At 40.5% G+C, this 17,097-nt stretch overlaps 1 protein-coding gene across 1 annotated transcript in view; it reads left to right on the top strand.

Moving 5' to 3' along the window:
• DNAH1 (dynein axonemal heavy chain 1) overlaps positions 1–17,097 on the top strand; it is a 5,225,710-nt gene that overhangs the window by 2,425,892 nt on the left and 2,782,721 nt on the right. The window contains exon 33 of the mRNA XM_044076389.1: positions 8,146–8,232. Coding sequence (XP_043932324.1) covers positions 8,146–8,232 — 87 coding nt within the window. The remainder of the gene's footprint in view (positions 1–8,145; positions 8,233–17,097) is intronic.

Below are 17,097 nucleotides of genomic sequence, written 5' to 3'. Positions count from 1 at the left end.
GTGTTCACCAAGGTAATGGCAGTTGTAGCGGCTCACCTGAGGCTTCAGGGTATTCAGGTGTTTCCATACCTAGACGATTGGCTCTTCGCTGCGCCCAACAAGCATCACTTGTGTCTGGCCCGAGATTATTTCATTCGGTTGGCAGATCTACTGGGAATTACAGTCAATGTTCACAAATCCCAATTGCAACCAGTACAAGTTCTAGACTTTATTGGGGCATGGCTAGACACTTTGCAGATGAAGGTATTCTTAACTCCAGACAGGATCCTACACCTCAGGTGCCACATAGCTCAGATAGCAAACTCCAAGTCTCCAAAGGCGAGCAAGGTTCTCCGAGCTCTGGGCTCCATGGCTGCCGCCATATCGATTCTCCCTTGTGCACACCTTCACATGCGGGTTATTCAATGGCCTCTGGGTGTTCAATCGTCTTGGCTAGACCTGCCCATGGAATTTCCGATCAACATCAGTCACGTCTGCAGGACGTCTGTGCTTTGTTGGTTAAGTTCACCAGAGATATCAGAAGGATGCCCCTTCGCGTCATCTCCAGTCCAAGCCACAGTGACCACGGACGCCTCCCAACATGGATTGGGGGGACACTGTTTGGGAAGGACAGTCCAAGGCACGTGGTCCCAGTCAGAGACCAAGTTGCACATAAATGTTCTAGAGATCAGGGCAGTGCTTTTAGCGTTGGAAGCCTTTCACACAGTCCTCCCTCTCGGATTGATTGCAGTTCAGTCAGACAATATGTCGGTTGTTTGGTATATCAACAAACAGGGGGAAACCAGATCCTACCGCCTATGTCGCAAGGCCATGAGAGTATGGGAATGGGTGATTTCCACCGGTCGGTTTCTGATAGCAATGCACATCCTGGGATGCTCCAACATTTTAGCAGACAGATTGAGCCGGGCCATTCTGATGCCGTACGAGTGGTCTCTGAAACAGTCAGTAGCGGAGGAGATCTTCCTTGCATGGGGTCAGCCTTGCTGCAATGTCTTCTCATCTCCTTCCAACGCGAAGTGCAGCGAGTTCTTCGCTCTGATTCCCTCACCAGGGGAAATCCCCAGAGACACTCTAGTCCATGCTTGGCCCCCCCTGGGCTTCTGTATGCTTATCCACCATTGCCACTCATTCTGTAGTTTCTTCAGAAAGCTTGCCGACTACGGTGCAAAGTGATCCTAATTGTCCCATTCTGGCCTTGTCAGGTTAGGTTCCCATTCCTTTGGTCTCATCTCTTAGCTCCCCCGTGGGTTCTGGATCCCTGCCTGGATCTAATCTCCCATCTGTCAGGGGCACCTCCGCCCGATATGGGCAGCCTCAAGCTGACAGCCTGGTTGCTCCAGTTCCATTAATTACCAGGACTCCCGGTCTTTCATCCCCAGTAAAATCCATTCTGGTGGCTTCTCTTAAAGACTCCACTAGAAAACTTTATTGCAGTAAATGGAAGCACTTTTCCATTTGGACCTCACAGAGAAAAATAGATCCCTTTACAGCCCCTGTTCCAGCAGTGTTGGATTTCCTGTCTGGCATCTTTCAGCAAGGAGCTAGTTCCTCCACAGTGAAAGTACAATTTGCAGTCATTTCCAGTTTTCACATTGGTGAAGACAACATGGCCTTAGCCTCCTCTAGGCTGTGTAAGGCCTTTATTAAAAGTATGTTTCTGTTACATCCACCTGTCAAGGATTCATTGCCTCCTTGGGACCTTACATTTGTTTTACAGGCATTGGTGGCTCCTCCTTTTGAACCTGCAGCTTCGGTGGACTTTAAATTTTTGTCCTGGAAGACAGCTTTCCTAGTCACCATTACATCTGCTAGGAGGGTTTCTGAGCTTCCAGCTCTGTCTGCCATGCCTCCATATTTGGTCTTCTATAAGGATAGGGTTTCCCTCCGTACTAATCCTTCCTTCTTACCTAAAGTGGCATCTGAAGCAAATGTAAACCAGTCCATTAATCTGCCCGTTTTCTTTCCTAACTTCCAAAATAAAGGGGAATACAAACTCCATTTATTAGATATTCATAGACAGCTTCATTGTTATCTTCATAGAACAAAGTCTTTCTGCAAGACTGACCAGTTGTTTGTTTCCTTTTCCAAAGCATTTATGGGAAAAGCTATTTCTAAAGTTTCTTGGGCCAGATGGATCACTCTTTGTATTTCACATGCCTACAAAGCAAAAGGTTTATCTCCTCCTGGTATTGTTAAGGCTTACTCTACCAGGTCCATGGCGACTTCTGCTGCCTTTTGGTCTAGGGTGCCTTTGGACGATATTTCTGCAGCAGCGACCTGGGCCAATTCACATACCTTCATTTCCCATTAGAAATTAGATCTGATTTTGAGGGGTAGAGCATCCTTTGGCTCTGCGGTGCTCAGGAATATCCTTCCATAAGGGCCTGCCAGGATTGGAGTAGCTGGGGACTCTGTCCCACAGGTTGCAGATAAAATGAAATTAACTACTTCAGATAAAGAAGTTATGTACTCACCATAACTCTCCATCTGAGTAGTTATACTTCATTTTTCTGCAACATTGCCTCCCTCCGTCCCCCGGACCTCATCCTGTCTTTTCAGGTTTGGTTTATTGGGTTGAGTTGCTTATGTTTTTAGTTGCAACAAACTCGATCTGAGGGAAGATAGGAGATGGTAGGGCATTATGGGTAAGGGGAGGAGTTCGGAGCTTGGAGCAGATGCTAGAAAAAAAGTTGCCGGCTCGGATCCGATACGGATCCGTATACCCACAGGTTGCAGAAAAATGAAGTATAACTACACAGATGGAATGTTATGGTGAGTACATAACTTATTTTTTTTCCAATTCCAGTGATGGCCAGAAATCTGGCCTGTTTCAACAGAATAGTCCAAATTCTTTTAGCTACACAAAAATAATCTGTGCATAAATTCTACAAAAGCAAGTTGGAAAAGTTTTTACTCTTGGCTTCGTAACAGAGCTTGAATGTCTTCCCCTATCAAGTTTCCTTGGTTTTGTACTTTTTCTCATCTCCTTTTGATTCCAGATCCAGTTATTATACAACTAAGGTTCATCTGGCTGGCATTTCTAACTTTCCCAAGGAGTTTCACTGTTCTTTCTTGGCATTTCAAAATGTCTGTAAAGTCTTTTTCAAAGGCACCTTTCTTCTCTGACCTCTCCTGAAAGATTATTCTCTTTCATTGGACTATATTCATTGTCTTGGAGGTATTGGCACATCCTCAGTTCAAGTTAGCCTCTTCCAGTGACTTGAAATTTCTTTCACCAAAGACATTTCTTCTGGTAGCTGTAACTTCTACCAGAATAATTTCAAAGTTATATTTTCTATCCTCCTTACCTTCATATCTGGTCTTTCATAAAGAAAATGTCTCTCAGAACAGATCCATCCTTTATGCCCAATGTTGCCGCAGAATTTTCTCTTAGCTAGACTATACACTTTTTATTCTTTTTTTTCATATTTACTCCAAAAGGGGGGGAGTATTTGCTTTTTATCTTGGATGTTCATATATAGTTATGCTTCCATTTACACTGAGCTAAAGAAATCAGAAAAGACAACCAGCTGTTTTATGTCTTAAGCACCCACTAGGTTAGGGCAAAAGGTCTCCAAATTATCTTTGTCCAGATGGCTTGCAGATCATATAACCTGTGTGTACCAATCTGATAACAAGACTATACTAATAAAGCTGAAGAGTCATTCCTCATGATCCATAGCAAATTCTGTAGCCTTCTTCAAGAATTCCTCAGTTTATGACATTTCTGCGGCAGCAATTTGGACTACTTTGTGCATCTTCACTAAGCATTAAAAATTGGACATACTCTACAGGTTCAAATCTTCCTTTGGATTCATCATTTTATTTATTTATTTATGTTATTGCATCTGTTTACTGGGAAAGTCCACTGGGCCTAAAAGAGCCCATTTTCAGTGGACGCCCGGGGGAAAAAGCTCCAACAAGAACATACATACAGAAAAGAAATTAAACATTAGTTGGTACAGTAGTAGAAACAGTGTTACACATAGTGATTACAGCGATATTCAGTGGATAAAAAAAGTGTACACACCCCTGTTAAAATGCCAGTTGTTTGTGATATAAAAAATGAGACCATAATAAATCATTTCAAAACTTTTCCCGCCTTTAATGTGACCTATAACCTGTAGAATTCAATTGAAAAACAAACAATTCTGTTAGGGGGAAAAATATAATATATACAGAATGTATACATAAAAGCAGGAATTTAGTTGGTTTGATTACAGCCAAATATATACAGAATATATACATAAAAGCAGGAATCTAGTTGGTTTGATTACAGTAAAATATACATAAACTATACATTAAAGCAGGGATTTAGTTGGTTACCAAATGAATTCAAGCAGAGAGGTATAAATAGAGATATATTAATCAGTATTATAGTACCAGTACAAACAAGTGATCAAAAAAAAATATATAAGTATGGAAAAAGTATCATCAGTCACTAGTAGCAAAATGCATAGGAGTTTAGTTATATAAGGAGAAGGAAGAGGTTAGGTTACAGAGCAGGTACATAGTCAGGAAGAGTTGGGATGATTTTTAGAATTTGTTTGAAGGTGGTGATGCTGCCTGTATTTCTTATAGAAGGTAGAAGTGAGTTCCATAGTTTGGTGATGGTGAAATAGTAGAGGAGTTGACCAGCAGGAAAGGTAGGCTTTTTTATTTTTAGAAGTAGATGATCTTCAGATCTTGGTTGCCTGCTGGGTTGGAATTTGGCAAGTAGAGTTGAGATAGCAGGACAGTCTGTGGGTCTGTAGATTATTTTGTGTGCTATAGTTAGTTGGATGAATGAGAGATGGTGGGGAAGTTCCAGGCACCCTAATTGTTTCAGTGAGTTACACTGGTGTGATGAGAATTTGGCCTTGGTGACAAATTTGGCTATTCTGTTGTAACACATATCAAGTTTGGACTTTGTAGAATTTTGGATATTAGTGAGTAGGGGGCACCATAAAGGAGAGAGGGTAATAAAAAGGTAGTTGCAAGGGTTTGACTAGTAGAGAGGCTAAGAAAGTGCTGGTGCCTGTAGAGCATACTGAGCTGTTGGTGTGTTTTTTTGATGTTATTGTTTATATGTAGGTTAAAGTTAAGGTTTTCATCTATAATAATGCCTAGTAATTTATTGTGTTGGACAACGTCTATAGTGGTATTGTCTTGGGCTTGTATAGTGAAGAGTTTTTTTTTTTTTATCTAGGGGAGTGTTTTTTTTTAGGGGTAAAAATTGCTAGTTTAGTTTTTTTTTTTTTGTAATTAGGGCAAGATGATTGTTAAGCATTCAAGATTCAGTAGAGGTGAGGGCATTCTGGGTGACTTTCTGGAGTTTAAAGCTGGAATTTGCAGTGCATGTTATTGTAGAGTCATCAGCATATTGAATTACTGGGAGAGTGAAGTGGAAGTTGTTAATAAAGATGCTAAATAAGAAAGGACCAAATATGGAGCCTTGGGGTACACTGTGGAAGTAGTGATTAAGGGAGAGTAAGATTGTTGCCATTTGGTGGATTGCTGCCTATTGGAGAGATATCTGTTGAACCATTGTAGGGTATGTGGAGAAATGTGGAGGGTAGATAGTTTAGCGAGGAGGACATTGTGGGAAATGGTATCCATACCTTTGGAGAGGTCAATGAAAAGTGAAGCAATTATTTTACCAGAATCCTGTGTCCGGTTAACTGGATCAAGATGCAGTAGTGGTTCTGTGTCCTTATCTGAAACCATGCTGAGTGGATGATAGAATTTGATTTTCAAGCAGGTGATTGAGGAGTTGGGTATGGATGCATGTTTCCAGTATTTTCTCTCATGGCTCCACCTAGGAAAGTAGGTAGCTGGGAGTCTGTCCCATAATTCGAAGTGGATGGACTGGGTAATACAAGATAAGGAAGCTATGTATTTGCATAATGCTGGATCTTTATTATCAATAGTTCATCTCATTCAACAACCACTCTACTTCCACTTCCAAATTTTCTCATCTCCTTACTTCAGACAGACCTAGAAGACTTACTCTGAAACCTGTCTTCGCTCACTGCCATCTTTTAGAGACTTTTTGTGCCCTATCCAGAAGTTGGGTAACAGACTCGATTTGAGAAAACTGAGGTACAAGTGCATTATAGTTGTAGAGATGGACCTTGAAAGTTTAGAACAGAGATCAGCTGCAACTGAATCTGCCTTTTAGCAAATATCCTGTTACTCGAAGTGGACAGATTTAGATAATAAGTATGTGCATAGCTGACATTACCCACTCCATTAGTCCCTTCTGTGATCATCTGCTACTGTATTTCATTTAACTGTTTGCTTTCTTCAATGCCAGTTTCTTACTTGATGATGAGCACTATAACTTTTACAGTAGAGAAGGTACCGGCTAATTTCTTTTGGTAACTGAATAAATACTGAATGAATGAAGGTACTCTTAAAGATCACTAGTAACAATAGGTGTGAACCTTCCCCAAATATGTAGAACATTATTATTTTATTATCTGACTATGTGTTGTACTAAAAGCACTGCAGTACAGTATAGAATGTGTAATATGTGCCCTTTTATAGCCTACTGGGTATCTGTAGCCATAGTCTTTTGTTCCTACAACCTTACGACATTGCAAATATGAACAAGTTTTACCTCTGTGCCACTGAAGCCTATTGTGTATGCGTGTGTGTATTTTATATATATATATATATATATATATATATATATATATATATATATATATATATATATATATATATATATATATATATATATATATATATGAGTCTGTGTTGCTTGCTCAAAATCCCAAAATCTCAAACAAGCAACATCGACACCTGTAAGAGCGAAACTGCACTACTGCGAAAGTGCATAATCACGAAAGCCGGTTTTCCGAACCGGCAAAAAACAAAAGAAATACTGATAAAATCAGCACCCCTGCACCCCCCCCCCACTTAAATATACCAACTCTGAGATCGCACTACAGTGCAGTAATGGGAAATATTCCCATTATGCACTGTATGCAGATCTCCATGCAGCCCGGTCAAGCTTTCACAACCTTGATCATATGAGGTCAGCCATATAAAGTTCGAGATTTTGGGAATTCGACCATTTGCAATAGACCCATATATGTGTGTGTGTGTGTGTGTGTGTGTGTGTGTGTGTGTGTGTGTGTGTGTGTGTGTGTGTGTGTGTGTATATATATATATATATATATATATATATATATATATATATATATATATATATATATATATATATATATATATATATATATATATATATATATATATATATATATAAATCCTTGCAAATATGCCTTAGATTTAAAAACTCTGTTGCAATATAATGTGTGTGTGTGTGTGTGTGTGTGTGTGTGTGTGTGTGTGTGTGTGTGTGTGTGTATGCATGTGCGTGCATGCATGTGAGTGTGTATATTATATCAGTACAAAGTCAGGTTGGTCAAAATCCATTTTGACAAAAATGTTACATTGACTAACTAATCTATCAAAAAAAATAGCACTTTGCATGGGGGCCCCACATCTCTAAGTGTACTGTGAAATCACAAAAGTGGAGCTAAGTAGAAACCTCCTTGGCCCAAAATCTTGCTGCAACTGCGAGCATTTGCAGCACACTTCCACACTATCAAAAATAGTTTCACTTGATAAATACAATACACATATGGCCCAATTCCAAATGGCTGTCAGTGTTAGTGACTTACTCTGGTGTATGTCTTTTTTATAGATGATATGATATAATGATGAACAGAAAAAAATATTTCTGCATTTATGCATAGCATTATTTGCCTAGGTGGAGTTTTTCCTCCCTGGGTCTCAGCTGTAAATAGGGCTTTGCACAGCCAGTTTATGTGGTCATTATTGTGAAGTAAATAATAAATAAAATAAATAACTGTTGTAACTTATAACCTTCCAATAATAAAATCTCCAGAAATGAGCATTTTTGCAGTATCTTGTACCTTTAAAATCTGATTTACACTAATTTTGGTCAGTGCCAACCATTATTTTAAAAATGTTCATACGTTAGTGCAGTCCTTACTGTTGATGTTTCTTTGAGTACCGAAAATTTTCAGAATGTTTTTTACAAACACTTTGCTAATTTCCCTCCTGTTTGTTTATAGTTCTGTTCTGTGATATGTATACTTGTTGGTAAATTGTGTGTAATTGTTTCCATTACAGGATCATTATGACTTCGGCATGAGGGCTGTGAAAACTGTGATCTCAGCTGCTGGGAACCTAAAGAGAGAAAATCCAACCATGAATGAGGTAAGTACAGCAAGTCCAGTGATATGGACTTTCTTTTCTTTTATAGTATTTATAATATCTAAAAACACTCTTCCTCATATTTGCCTCATCTATATTTTCCTGAAAGTGTTGTTGTTGATAATTTTTATGTAATATTATCAAATGGCCATAATTCTTAGGGCAGTTTTAGTAAAGCTAAACCAAACTTCAGTCATCCATATTTTGAAATTAAATTTTGTGGTGTACTGTTTGTCATCCATAATATGCGTGGCACACAATAATATAGGTTGAGGTATAGCTGTTACTCATCTTCTGTGACATTAAATTTTAAGAACTTCTGGTTTTCACTTCAGCCTTTATCATATGTACTTCATCTACAAACTGTAAGGCTCTTAACACCTTTTCATTCTATTCCTCAAATATTATTTGATTATTTGCTTTATTAAAAATCATTCCCCTTTTCAGCCATCCTTCATAAAGCTGCCATTGCTGTGCTACCTGTAATCTAATATACATTTAAGGAGCTTAGGGCCATTGTAAAGGAAATTGAGGTATGATGATTTAAGGTAAAAGGCAAGGTTAACTGCAATTTATCACTTGTACAATCTGTATTTTCAGTGCTAGTATAAATTTGGTGCATTCTGGTGGAACTATTCATCATTGCCAGTATCCTGTACAAATACAAATAACTAGAAGCCACATTTCCTTATAGAACTGTCAAAGTGGTAACCTGTAAAGTGGTAAGTATATACAATTACCTTCCACTCAGAAAAGCTTAGAGCAGCTAGTTTGTATGCTGAGTAGCAGTAACATTAAATTTAGTAGACACTAGCATTTTATAGCCTAGTCTGCCAACAGCCCCCCTAAAGCACCCTTAATAGCCTTCTGTTAACCCCCAGATGCCACATCCTTGTAGCTCACCAATTAGAGTACCAGACAACATAGATATGCAATTTTCTAACTTCTCTGCAGCCAGCTTGGTATATGTGGGTATCCTGAGAAAATGTAGCAATTGTCTCATGTTTACTGATAACCATTTAATCCTTAAAGTAACAGATACAATAAGCATGAGATATAGAAGCACATTTTCACTGGGAGCCAAACTCTCGCATACAAGCACATAATAGGTTGTCAAAACCACACACAGATCACCGCACGGCACATAGCACACAGCATACAAATATACCAAGATATGCAGATGCACTTAAGTGCAATCTGCCTAAGCAACAAAGACATCTTAGACCTTCTACTAGCAAAGATTTTCCTCAGCAAACCTAAATGCACGCAATAAAAGCAACACTTAACATCACACATACAGTCACTGTCAGTGGAGTCCCAAATTCAAAGCCCATAAGGCAAGCAAACCCCCATCCCAGGATTCTAGTCATAGGGGACTCCATTGAAAGACATACTGATGCCTGTCTAACCAGGCTGAACAAGGAGAATATAACAGTTAGTTGCCTATCTGAAGCCAGGATCCGCCAAATTATGCATGTACTGAAGCCACTACACCACAGGTATCAGTATGATTCCATCATGGTCCATGTCTGTGTAAATGACCTGAGACATATCTCCATAGACTATATGAAGAGAGACATTATAGATCTCTCTGAGTATGTGTATCAGGCTTGTATGAGCCTAGCATTACACAGCATATTACCAACATTAAGGATGATGTCACAATACGAACAGAAAATTACTGATTTTTAACACCTGCCTGCGTTTCTGGTATTATTCTAAGAGGATCCAATATTTGCTAGCATGGCAAGACATAGTTCACAGACCACATTGCTTTGCAGACAATGGTCTGCACCTATCTCCTCTAGGCTTTCAGATATTAGCTAAACCTTCACCCTCTTCCATAATGTTTTTTTAGGCAATGGCAAATTAACAGGCTTACTAACATAGCAAAATCAACTGAAGTAAACCTCAAGGTGTTGCTGCTGAATGACAGGAGCATAAACTAAAAAATGCACTCCCTCCAAGCCCTCCTCACCCTGGAGAATACAGATATTTTTGTAGTTACAGATGCATGATTTAAAGCCACAGGGAGTACCCCAGCAGTATACTGTTTCAGTGCCTTCCACACTTTGACAAATAGATGCACAAACAGGGACTAAAAGTGGACGTATCTCAATATACATCAGTAACAAGCCTACCTATCATTTGGTTAAACAGTTTGACACTCTGGACTTTCTCCACATGCAGGTCACCGTAGATAAATTCCCATACCATATCTTAGCAAGCTGTAGGTCACCCTGTATATCCAACGAAACTTATAGAACATACTTAGACCTACTGGAGACACTAATCATCCAACCTAACATTTTATTCATGGGCGACATTAATTATATGTGTATAAACTGGGAATCCTTCATAGCCTAAAATCTGCAAGCACAGAGATTCCTGGACCTCACTGATATAAACACACTTGCCCAGTTAGTGCATCATCCCACTAGAGGTTCCAACATACTGGACCTCATACTCACAAATATGGGGTAAAGCTATGCCCATCGCCCAAGTCACATCCTCCCTGTTTGGTAAGGTCCAACCATAAAACTGTCTCCTGTAAAATCAAAATCAACTCTGTAATCCCAGTAAACCTAGTAACAGATCTGATATTGTAAATTTTCATTTTATCCTTGACAAATGGGTCCGGTTCCGATCATCAAAACTGACTTGGCCATTATCACAGCTTACACTGGCTAAAAGCTCTCGAGCTTTACCCTTACTCCGAATGTTCCTCTCCCAATTACCTCAGATCTCATTTGCCACTTTTCCTGACAGATGCATTCGCCATTGCTGTCGAGCTAAGTGTAATTTAAAATATAGTTTTCTGTTTTCACTTCTTCTTTGTAATTCCCTTTTGCTAATTACTTTCTTTTAAAACCCTACCCACTATTTTTCCATCTAGTTTGAACTTACTTCTTCTCTCCCTTTTCTTTCCTTCTGTACAGGCTGGTGTAATCTTATCTATCATCACTGATAGACTTTCCCTTCCTGATTCTCTTAAAGGTTACTATTTATTGTTTTTTGGTAGTGAGTGTTTCTTTTGTGAGGGTCTTCTTCTGCGTGAGTGTGTACAGATGCATTAGCTAACTGCCTTTTTTGCAATTGTTGACAATTTGTATTTTTTTCATCTACATGGCTAATAAACCCAAAGTCCCTTCTGGTTTTAAAAGAATCTAGAAATGAGGACACAAACTACCTATGTCCATTACTCATTTTTTATATGTCTATTGCCTGGGGCCTTTTCACCTTCAAGAACACTGTTCCATATGTCATGGTTTCAGTCACAGGGCTCTTGTGGAAAGAAAAAATAAACTAATTTTGAAAGGTGTGATACCATCAGCCTTCAGTGAAGCTATATCTGGCTCAGACAAAGCAAGGAGCAAAACTGCTGTGTCTTCCCCTTCTTCTTCATCTTCCTCCACTAAAACTTTGGTACAACCCAAGAAAAGAAGCCTGTCAGTGCTTTCTACGCTGTCAACACCTCCCTTGAAAAGATCAAAATCTTCAGTTCCATTAGTATCCTTGGAACCAACTGCCTCCACAACTAAATCTTTGGCCCCAAAGTGTCTTATGGAATTGAGTTTATTTGTGCAGTCTTGATCCTCAACACCAAAATTATTGATGCAGACATCTCCTTCATTGCCAACTACTTCAGCACCGAGTTTACAGTCTGAGGAACTAAACATTATGACTCTTCAGAGAACTTCATATTTTCCATTGATTGATCCCTTTCCTGAAAGACTACCTTCACCTTTCATGGAAAGACCAAAATCACCATCCACCCTTCTGTTCGTTCTGCCAAAAGTTTAACTGAAAATGACATGGAGAGGCTAGTAAATAAGATACTGTGGGCGAGGACATTGTCCAGTATCTCCTGGACTCCAGCCCCATTGGGTGTTAGAGCCAAACTTTCTTTCACCCCTCCAGTTTTTCCTCCTCTGACTTCATGTGAAGCATTAGAATTTTTGGCTCCAAGCCTCCTGGTACCGACTCCATTGGCTCTGGAGTCATCTATACCTTTGGAGCCAGTTCTCACTCTGAAGTCAACATTTCATTTGGATCTGGAGACCTCTCAGCACTGAGTCTGTCCTGTTGCTCTGAGGGGCAAGAGTTAACTCCTACTCTTCTGGAGTCTTCTCTGCACCTTGGGGCATTGACACTGATCAGCATGGTTCTGGCTTCTGTCTCAGGGGCTGTTTCCTCACATTGGAGAGTAACCACAGTTCCAAACCATATTTTCTTGGTTCTGGGCTACCTTCCCTCTTCAGGGGGGACAGCTTTCGAGGCGATGGCAAGAGCTCTGACTGCCATAGTCAGACAGTCAACCCTTTCCACCTTGGAGCAAGTATCCCTTTCTTCCTCATGCCCAGATATTCAACCTGCACTCCCATTGGGTCAGCAGGTGCTGAGACCTCAGGAGTCCCAGATAACAGTTCTTTCCTCTTCTGATACCTCCCCAGACCATCCCACTGAGGTGATCCCTAAGAAGAGAAAGTGTAAGAGGAAACACTTGGGTTCCTCAGAGGGATTGATCACCAAAGACACCAACTTTGATGAAGTAGAAGGGATCCCCAAGGTCACCCCCTGATGATGTCTCCTTCAAAGACATCCTAGAAATACTGAAATACAGGGGTGACTGGAAGTCTCAAAATCCATCTTCTGAGGAGTTGGTGTATATGCAGGCTTTTGACACTTGACCATCTACCTTGTGAGTGACTCCACCTGCTGACAAACTCATTCAGTTGATCTCTCAGTGGGCATGGAAGGCCATTGATACTGTAGAACTTATCCCCAGGAGACCTGATAAAATTCTGTCTGGCCCCAAAGACAAACAGTTCTGGACTAAAGGGTTAGTTGTGGATGCCATGGTCATCGCACCAGCCACAAAGAAGAAACTGGCCGACGAGAGTTCCTCTATCCATCCACCCAAAAGAGAGTCTCAGGCAATGGATAGATTTGGGAAGTGGGTCTATGCATCACTGACCTTTGCATTAAGGTCTTTGAATTTTTTTGTCACATTTCATCAGACTTCAAAGGGATCTGGTCAAGGAGTTATCAGATACCCTGGCAGGATCTCTTTCTGAGGAAGTCCAAGAAAAGTTGCTTTCTAGTTGGCTAACCTGGAGTGTATGTCTCACTCATCCATAAGGCTCATTGCTCATGCAGCTGAAGGGACCACCATAGCAGCAGGTTCAGGCACTACCATTAAGAGACATACCTGGATGCTCTTTTGTGATTTTGTGGAGCCATTTATGTCTTCATTCATCAATGCATCCTGTGACAGATCATCCCTTTTTGGCCCAAAAATTAAAGAAACTTTATCCTAGTGTGAGAAAGATGGAAAGGCCCTTTCCACTGTGGGCATAGGTTTTTGCACTCCCCAACAATCCTTCTCCAGGAACCAAAAAGGTAGTGGAAAGATGTGATTCAGAAAGTCCCAAGGGCCTTTTCAGAACACACGTGGAGATAGTTCCCCTAGGGACAGAGGGGGAAACTTTAATGGAAGATGCCATCCACGTGGCAGAGGTGGCATGCAGAAGCAGGGTTTCAAGTATTCTTTGGCAGGAAAACCATGGCAGTGCTCCTGAATGGAGGCCCGATTGTCTTCCTATGGAGGCAGTTAGGGGACATTTGTCCATGCACCAAAATGCCTGGCTGCAAATAACTTTGGATACTTGGGTGCAGAGAGTCATATCCAGAGGCTATTCACTTGCCTTTTCCCTTCCTCCCCCCTTATGCAAAAGAATCCCCGATGTTCCACCCAATCAGAGGGAACAAGCCGTTCTAGAAATCAAAAAAACTGATAGAAAAAGTGTCATTCAAGATGTCCCACCAGACCAGATAGAGTCCGGAACTTACTCAAGATTATTTTTAGTGTCAAAAAAGACAGGGGATGGGAAATCAATTTTGGATCTAAGCGTACTGAACAAGTCAGTTCATCAAACTTAATTCTGAATGGCCACAGTATAGTCCATTCTTCCATTTTTTGAAAAGGATGATTGGATGTGCTCAGTAGATCTTCAGGATGCGTATTAGCATATAAAATGGACAAATGATCCAGAAGTTTTCTCTGCTTCTGACTTGGAGCCAGTCACTACCAGTTCAGAACTCTGCCCTTTGGCTTCACCACAGCCCCCAGGGTGTTCACCAAATGTATGGTAGTAGTAGCAGTTCACTTGAGACTGCAGGAACTCCAAGTGTTTCTGTATCTAGGTGATTAGCTCATTACCGCTCCGACAAGGCGCCGATTGTTACAAGTGAGGGATCATATACTTCATATCTGTTCCTTTCTGGGAATAATTGTAAATTATGAAACATCGAAATTGACACCCAACTCAGAATTTAGAGCTCATAGGAGAGCTCCTAAATGCCTCAACCTCCATAGCATCTCATCCCCTTTAAGGTTACAGAAAATCAAAGTTCAGGTCCAGAAGATCATCAGCGACAGGAAAGTTACTGCTCGTTTAGTCTTACAAACACTAGGCTCCATGGTGGCAACAATAAGTTGATTTCCCTTAGCAAGATATCAAATAAGAATATTATAATGGCTTCCAGCATCTCAATGGTCACTGTTTCACCTGTCCATGATGAACTTGATCTTGATCACCAGTTTTTGCAGAAAAGATTTAGCTTGGTGGATACACTCCAAAGACATTCTTCTAGGCTGCCTCTTTGTCCCACCACAACCCAAAGCCATAGTTACCATGGATGCCTCCCAGATGAAGGGGCATTATCTGGGAAAGACTGTCCAATGCAGTTGGTCCCCTGCAGAGTTGAACTTGCATATCAGTGTCCTGGAGTTAAGGGCAGTGCTTTTAGTGTTACAAGCCTTTAGATTGTTCTTCCTTCGGGAACAATTGCAATTCAAGCAGACAATATGTCAGTCGTTTGGTACATCAACAAACAGGGAGGAATGAAATCCTACCTCCTATGTCAAGAAGCTCTCAGAGTGGCAATGGGTGATCTCTTCCGACCACTTTCTGATAGCAATGCACATTCTGGGGAGTTCCAATGTGACAGCAGACAAATTAAGTGGGTATATTTTTCTGCGTCATGAGTGGTTTCTCAGTCCAAAGATGAGGGAAGAGATGTTTTTGTTGGTAGGGCCAGCTTTGCTGCAACCTGTTGCCTCTTTCCTAAACAATAAGTGCAGCAACTATTTTGCCCTGACCCCCCCCCCTCCAGGGGTGTCCCGGAGAAATAGTTTTGTACACACTTGGCTCTCCGGACTGCTGTATGCCTTTCCCCTAATTCTGAAATTCCTACAGAAAGCTATCAGGCTGAAGAGCAAAGTAATCCTCATTGCACCTTATTGGCCTCAACAGATATGGTTCCCCTTCCTTTAGCCTTGTCTGATCCAACAACCTTGGATTCTGTCCCCGGTTCCAGGTCTTCTGTCCCATCCAGAGGGACTACTTCATCAGAACATTGTGAACCTCAAGCTGACAGCTTGGTTTCTCTATTTCAATTGATAGCCAGGCTTCCTTCACTTTTCTTCCTTGATATGCCATATTCTCTGGGCCTCTCATAAACCAACTACATGCAAACCCTATGCTAGTAAATGGAGATTTACCTTTTGGGCTCATGACAAGAATGTTGCTCCTTTTTCATGCCCATTGATAAGATCCTAGAATTTTTAGCTTCACTTTTCGAAACAGGTGTGTCTCAATCTACCATCAACATTCAATAGACAGCTATTTCTAATTTCCATAATGGATTTGGAAAATCCTCCTTGGCTTCTCATAAACTTTATAAAGCCTTCCTAAAGGGAATACTGTTGTTAAAACCACCATACAAAGGTCCTACTCCTCCTTGCGATTTAAACTTAGTACTACAGACCATTGTTCAACCTCCCTTTGAACCATCACCTAAATGTGATCTAAAGTTTTTGTCCTGGAAGTTTATATTCTTTGTTGCAATAACTTCTGCCAGAACAATTTTGGAAATACAAGCATTATCATGTAGACCTCCTTATCTGAATTTCCACAAAGACAGAGTTTTTCTAAGAGCCAGTCCTTTCTTTTTTACCTAGGGTTATGTCAGAGTCAAATATTAACTAGACTATTCATTTACTAGTATTTTTTCCAAATTTCACTAATAAAGGTGAATACTGCTTATATTTACTAGATGTTCACAGACATTCATTCTTCTGTCTACACAGAACTAAGAATATAAGAAAATCTGATCAATTATTTGTGTCCTTTTCATCTACAAGACTTGGCCAACCAGTGAGTAAAGTAACGCTAGCCAGATGGCTCAAAGAGTGCAATTTCTTTTATCTATAATAATAAGAAAATCAGTTTGCCTAGACCTTTAAGGGCACATTCTACAAAAGCTGTTGCCGCTTCAGCAGTTTTTCAATCTAGGGCTTTCATGGATGATATTTGTGCAGCCCCTCGTACCTTTATTACTCATTACAAATTGGATATGGTTTCCAGAGGAAGAGAATCCTTTGGTTCTGTGGTGCTCAGGAATATCCTTCCTTGACTACACGCAAGGTCCTAGGTAGCTGGGGACTATGTCCCATTTGTTGAAGATAAAATGAAAATTGATAACATCAGATAAAGAACTTTATCTTCGACTCCCCTCCCTCCATCTCCCTGCCCTTCAAAGCTTTTGAGGAACGCATAATGACTGTTTTGCCACTAGTGTTACTTGTGTATGGTTCCAGATATGGACTCTATGAAGGCTGTTGGTTTACTATATTATTTGTCTGTTTTCTGCAAACTTGATCTGAGGTAATTAGGAGAGGAACATTCTGGATAAGGGTAAAGCTCAAGAGTTTTTTATCCAGCATGAGCTGTAGTAACAGCCGAGTCAGTTCCTATGTTTGGAACAGACCCATTTGTTGAGGATAAATGAAAATGGACAACA

The sequence above is a fragment of the Protopterus annectens genome, chromosome 7.part0 (genome assembly GCF_019279795.1).
Source record: "Protopterus annectens isolate FY-2018-M chromosome 7.part0, PAN1.0, whole genome shotgun sequence".
NCBI lineage: Eukaryota > Metazoa > Chordata > Ceratodontiformes > Protopteridae > Protopterus > Protopterus annectens.
Note: the sequence above shows the minus strand (reverse complement) of the source record. Positions and strands in the feature narration are given on the sequence as shown.